This window comes from Charadrius vociferus, unplaced genomic scaffold (assembly GCF_000708025.1).
Source record: "Charadrius vociferus isolate BGI_N301 unplaced genomic scaffold, ASM70802v2 scaffold301, whole genome shotgun sequence".
NCBI lineage: Eukaryota > Metazoa > Chordata > Aves > Charadriiformes > Charadriidae > Charadrius > Charadrius vociferus.
Window position 1 is genome coordinate 1,217,971 of NW_009646842.1, and position 6,156 is coordinate 1,224,126.

At 49.8% G+C, this 6,156-nt stretch overlaps 1 protein-coding gene across 1 annotated transcript; it reads left to right on the plus strand.

The window, feature by feature from the left end:
- The first annotated feature begins 278 nt into the window (after positions 1-278).
- NOP2 (NOP2 nucleolar protein) lies at positions 279-5,638 on the plus strand. Its single transcript, XM_009892989.1, has 14 exons — positions 279-285; positions 539-804; positions 1,078-1,121; positions 1,771-1,952; positions 2,744-2,943; positions 3,048-3,137; positions 3,217-3,304; positions 3,401-3,541; positions 3,732-3,871; positions 4,150-4,239; positions 4,532-4,654; positions 4,739-4,836; positions 4,934-5,064; positions 5,172-5,638. The coding sequence occupies exons 1-14, from the start codon at positions 279-281 to the stop codon at positions 5,423-5,425; spliced, it is 1,854 nt and encodes a 617-aa protein (XP_009891291.1). The 3' UTR covers positions 5,426-5,638.
- Positions 5,639-6,156: the final 518 nt, after the last annotated feature.

Consider the following 6,156-nt stretch of genomic DNA (forward strand, 5'->3'; position numbering starts at 1 on the left):
GGGGCCGGCAGTCCCCCTGACCTGCAGCCCCCCACCCGGGGGCGCCCCATCACCCCCCGGCTCCGGCCTCTTTTTGTGTGGCACGGGAATTAAGTTATTTTAAACTATTTTTTTCATTATTTTTGGTCTTTGGTGTGCCAGGCAGTAGTGCTGCCTGAAGAACAAACCTGTAAAAGGTCTCTCTTCCACGTGTTGAAGCCAGTTCTGACTTATTCTCCCTATGCAGCAGGGTTATGGCAGGCAGGTTGGGCAGCTGAGGCTTTTAAGGTCACTGTGTTATGTCCTGTAAGAATTTTATAGCTGGCTTTTTTTCTTTAGTTATCCTAGTTAGATCTCTTTAAAGTTTCACGGGGGGAAGAGGTGAGAACATGCCCTCGTTTTTGATTGAGAAAACTGATGGGGAGAGCAAGCAGTCCATTCACTTGGACGGGCAGTTCAGGATTAGGGTCAAAGTCTCTTTTGTATATCAACTGAAAAAACAGGGCAGCTGCTTTTGACAACAATGCCTGACTTTTAACCGCCTCTTCTGCCTCTGCAGTTAAGGAACAGGTATCCCCGCAGAAGGAGAAACGTGCCATAAAGGCAGCAGGACAAACCCCTCATGGCCAATCTGGCTTCAGTGATGGCAATTCAAAATGGCTGGCTCCGGCCAAAGCCAAGAAAGTCACGTCTAAAAGAAACAACGTAGAGTTATCCAGCGACGGTGAGATAGAAGATGACAGCTGGGAGATAGAAGAGGAGGAGGATGGGAGCAGCGAGGAGATGGTGGATGATTATGGTGCCTCGTCATCAGAGGAAGAAGAGGTAGGAGCTTTTTGCCCTTAGTTATGCAAGGAATAATTGACTTTGCTGGCTGAAGGGACCCATTAGGCCTGGGGGGTTGGATGGTCAGGTGGCAGAGAGCTTTTCCCTTCTTCCCTTCACAAGAATAATTTAAAGTCTAGCAACTGATCCCAGCATAACATTCGGTGGTTTTGATTGTTGTCCTTTTTAAACACAGCAGATACATTTCATAGGTGGTGGGAAGTAATGGGGTACCTAGGGATATTGTTTTATTAATGTTTTGTTTCTGTTTAGTTGCTGCCTATTGAAAAAGCTGCCCTGAAGCAGAAGTGTGACAGGTGAGGATTTGAGAACATCACCAGTCCACAGAGTCTTTCCTGTTTAGATGAGGAGCTTGCGTTGCTTGTTCTTCCGTCCTCTCTGCTATAGAATCATAGAATGGTTTAGGTTGGGAATGACCGTGAAGATCATCTAGTTCCACCCACCCCCACCCCAACATGGGCAGGGTCACCTCCCACCAGACCACGTTGCGCAAAGCCCCATCCTGCCTGGCCTTGAACACCTCCAGGGATGGGGCATCCACAGCTTCTCTGGGCAACCTGTTCCAGTGCCTCACCACCCTTAAAGTGAAAAATATCTACCTAATATATAATCTAAATCTCCCCTCTCCCACTTTGATGCTATTCCCCCCCATCTTATCACTACATGCCCTTGTAAAAAGGTCTTCCCCAGCTTTCCTGTAGGCCCCCTTTAGGTACTGGAAGGCCACATTAAGGTCTCCCCGGAGCCTTCTCTTCTCCAGGCTGAACAACCCCAACTGTTTCAGCCTGTCCTCACAGCAGAGGTGCTTCAGCCCTCTGATCATCTTTGTGGCCCTCCTCTGGATCTGCTCCAAGAAAAGTACCTGCCATCTAAGAAAAGGTAGTTATGAAATGCCTGTGTGATACTACTCCTGTGTAAAACACCTGCCCTGTTCTTTGTCCTTAGGGGAGGCCTCAGTGAAGATGACAGTGAAGAGGAGGAGGAAGAGGAGGTGGCAGAGGAGGCAGTAGAGGAAGCAAGCGGGCAGAAAATGGGACAGAAGGAGGAAGAGAGCCCGGATCTACAGCTCAACCTGGACATAGATGAAGAATTTAAACTACCAACTAATGAACAGATTGAGAGAGAGGATATCCTTTTTATCTGTGATATCTATAAGCTATATGAATGCAGCAGCATAGGGCCTGGATACAACCGAAGAGCTCCATGTGGACTTTATCACAAGTGCTGCTTAGCAAGAGTGTTTTGTGCGTGACAAGGTATTTTTAGATGAGCTGCCCTAATAGACTGTATACAACGCTGCACTTCTGTACAGTGCAGTCAGGAAATCTGTTACACTCTGTAGGGAGCTTGGAGCCTGCCCCAATTTCCTTTCTAGCTATAAATGCATGTGGATATCTTATCACCTCATTCATTTCTGTGTACCCTGACTCTCCTGGCAGGTGTTTGTCTAACCCATTCCTAGAGCCTCTGATGACAGCAATTCTGGCATCCAAAGTGCTTGCTCTTGGGCTTTGGTGATTTTAATTTCCTGCCCCCCAGTACAATTTAATCCTGCCTCTTCTTGTTCTCGTCTGTATCCCTTCATCGCCTTTGGGGAAATTCTAGGTTCCTTTTTGCTACAGGTAATGTTTTCAGTGTTAAAAGACTTTTTTTGTTGTCTTCTTTTTCCTATTTTTTTTCTGTTTATCTAAAATAACTAAACAAATTCTTTTAAAATACCTTGTAGTTCCTGACCTTTTTCATCTGGTTCCATCCTTTGAATCCCCACTCTGCTGAGCTCTGATAAAGGTGTATTCCAACAAGGCCTTTCTGGTATGGGTGCTGTCGTGATGCAGGAGTCCTGCGTGACCAGTTGTGTTTATAAAGAACCTATGTGCGTGTTTCTTCGCTGTTTGTGATTCCTTAATGGTCTTTCTACCTGCTGAGCCACCTGACCTGCACATCATTCATCAGCGCATCAAGGGCAACATGGAGGTGCTGCAGGACTTTGGGGTGAAGCGGGAGGAAGGACGCACGCGACAGGAGTACCTCGCGTTGTTGCGCCGGGACATGGCTGCCTACTATTCTTACAGTGACTTCTTGCTCAGGAAGCTCATGGACATCTTCCCACTCCCTGAGGTAAGATCCTGCCCTGCCCATATCTTTGCTGACTGATGGGGATTTGGCTGCCTCCCTAGGTCTTTGTTTTAATCTCTGTATTCTCTGTCCCTTCTTTTATCCAGCTGATAAACTTCCTGGAAGCCAACGAGGTTCCCCGCCCTGTGACCATTCGCACCAATACACTCAAAACACGGAGACGGGACCTGGCGCAGGTGAGCAGGAACCTGTGGTTGTTTTCTGCGCTGCCTTTCACGCGGGGCAGTGTCTCAGTCCCATCTCCTTGTCTTGCAGGCTCTAATCAACCGTGGCGTGAATCTCGACCCCTTGGGGAAGTGGTCGAAAACGGGACTTGTTATTTATGACTCCTCTGTGCCCATTGGTGAGATCACCCTTCCTGTCACCGGGCTGAGCTGACCCACTCTTAGTTGCCTTTCTTTTGCATGTCATCTTCTTTTCTCCTGCCTTCCCTGCCCAGGTGCCACCCCCGAGTATCTGGCTGGGCACTACATGCTGCAAGGAGCCTCCAGTCTCCTCCCTGTCATGGCTCTGGCTCCACAGGAGAACGAACGCATCTTGGATATGTGCTGTGCCCCAGGAGGCAAGACCAGCTACATAGGTACCACCCTGGAGCCTTGGGTGGGAGGCTTGGGAGGGATGCTCTGTGAAGTGATGAGTTTCCACTGGTCTATACAGAAAGGGAGAACAGAAGGGGACTGAACTTGGGGAAAGGAAGGAGGTGGCTGTCCCTACAGGCAAAAGCGCAGGGGGTTTTCAGCCCCTTGCTGATGTGTTTTGTCCTCCGGCAGCTCAGCTTATGAAGAATACAGGTATGATCTTGGCCAATGACAGCAATGCCGAGCGGCTACGTAGCGTTGTAGGGAACTTGCATCGGCTGGGAGTCACCAATGCTGTAGTGAGTAACTGCGATGGACGCCAGTTCCCCAAGGTATGTTCCTGCCTGCTTTGGGGTGTCCTTGCGATGCTTACCTAGAGCTGCTGTGCTGTCCCTTTAGCAAAGCTGTGTTCTCTAAAGCCTTTTGTCACAGGAGGATGGGCAAAGCTGCTGGGGAGGTGTGTCTGTTATTTGATATGGACACAGGAAGGTGGGCAGGGAGGAATGAGGGGTCTTTCCTGCCTTCCCAGTCTTCTGGTTCCCCTTCTAGTCTTGGTCTTGTTATGAGTCCCCACCTGTGAGCGTAATTCCAAATGTACATCTGCCCATAGGTGCTTGGAGGATTTGACCGTGTCTTGCTTGATGCTCCTTGTAGTGGAACAGGCGTCATTTCCAAGGATCCTGCTGTCAAAACCAACAAGGTGAGTGACCACTGTGGACAGAAGATGGGGACTCAAGTTATGAGTCATGTGAGAAAGGACTTTGGGGCAGCTTTGTTCTTGAGAGACACCTGCAATAGGGATACTGATTTTTCCTGCATTTTCCTATTCTGCGTGTTGTACCAGAGCTAGGTTTTTTGAGGTTAGTTCTGCAGAAGACTCCAGAATCTTCTATACCCTATGTGCTTTGCTCTCCTGTCATCCCTTCATGCACAATAGTGGCCTGGAGCACTTCCCTGTTCCTCTGATATCCTAACCTATTTTTCTCTTTCAGGATGAGAAAGACATCCTGCGCTGTGCTCACCTGCAGAAGGAGCTGCTTCTTAGCGCTATAGATTCAGTCAATGCTGCCTCAGAGACAGGGGGCTACATTGTCTACTGCACTTGCTCCATCACGGTAAGTCCATTCCACGCTTTGCTGTGGTCATCTCCTACTCAGGGGACTGCTGAGCTTTGGATCCTAATGCTTAGTCTCTGGCAGGTGGAGGAGAATGAGTGGGTTGTGGATTATGCCCTGAAGAAACGCAACGTTCGTTTGGTGGCCACAGGCCTGGACTTTGGCAAGGAAGGCTTCACCAGGTGCGTGCCAGGTCACAGGCTGCACAGGTGACTGTTCCTTGGCGGCCAGGTTTGAGCAGGGGCGTTCTATCACTTCTCACCCCACTTCTCCCTCCAGGTTCAAGGACCGTCGCTTCCACCCCTCCCTCAAGTCTACACGGCGTTTCTATCCCCACACGCACAATATGGATGGGTTCTTCATTGCAAAGTTCAAGAAATTCTCTAATGCCATCCCCCAGGCCCAGAAAGGTAGCCTAGTACTGGAGCTCTGCTGAGCTGCCTGGTGCTGCTCTCACAGGCTGCTTCTCCTGCAGAAGCCAGGCAGGTTCTTACAGCACCTTTCCCTCTTGTTTCAGATGAAGAACCTGCTGTGGAAGCAACAACTCCGTCCGCTGTCCCTGGTACCACCATGGAGCCTCAGCCAAAAAAGAAGAAACTTGAGGGGTCGAAAGCTGACAAAGAGCAGAAGCCGCCACAGCCCGCTTTGAAGAAGAGCCGTTCATTGCAGGCACAGAGGAGATCCTTGAAGGCTGGCCGGCCTTCTCCCAAAATGATGCGTTCTCAAGTCCCTACGAGGAAGAAGCATAGAGTGAAAATGAACGGACAGTGAGAGGAACTGCTTTTCCAGGTGTTTGTCCCCTCCTTGGAGGAGCAAAGGCTGGGGGCTGCTGCAGCCGTGCATGTACCACCTTGTCTTTCCTGCTCTGTGCAGATAATCTCTGCAGCACTGAGCACCTGGGACAGCTATAGCCCCGTTCGCTCCTTTCCCTCTGCATCAAGGACTGATGCACTGACCCATTAAAAGTTTTATACTCTTACTCAAGTCTTGTCCTTTTCCCTTGAACACGGAATACAGAATTCTGCAGTGTCCCCTTACGCCTCTGCAACAGAAAGTCCCCTTCCACGCCTGTCTGCTGCTGTGGCATTTCTGGCGTCTGTTCTTACTCTCTGCAGTATGGATATTTGCGAAGAAGCAGTGGGAGCTGAAATCCTAGCTGCCTGGCTGACGGTTGTATTGTGTGGTGCCTGTCAGCAGAGTGCTTCGTCAGGGCAGGGCTGGAGCTCCGAGGCCAGTGGCCCTGCGCTGGTCCCTAGTTCCCTGTTGTCACTGTGTGATTGTCCCTGTTTCACCCTTGTTCTTGGCCTCCCAGGCTGCAGCAGGGATTGGTGCTGGTCCTGGAGCTGTGCAGTCAACGTTCTTTCTTTTTGCCTTTTTGTTCACCTAGATGTGGCTGCTTCCCTCGAGACATAAGCAGTGGTCTGGGCTGTTTCTATTTAAACATCAGCCCAGATCCCTTTCCCTTGTCAGTGCGAGTTGATATTCTTTTTGGTTCTGCTTTC

What these genes read in the sequence shown, in the direction of transcription:
- NOP2 (XM_009892989.1), top strand. An exon ending in CTGAAGCAGAAGTGTGACAG is followed by an intron (nt 1,122 to 1,770) that starts GTGAGGATTTGA and finishes CTTTGTCCTTAG; the next exon opens with GGGAGGCCTCAGTGAAGATG. An exon ending in ATGGACGCCAGTTCCCCAAG is followed by an intron (nt 3,872 to 4,149) that starts GTATGTTCCTGC and finishes ATCTGCCCATAG; the next exon opens with GTGCTTGGAGGATTTGACCG.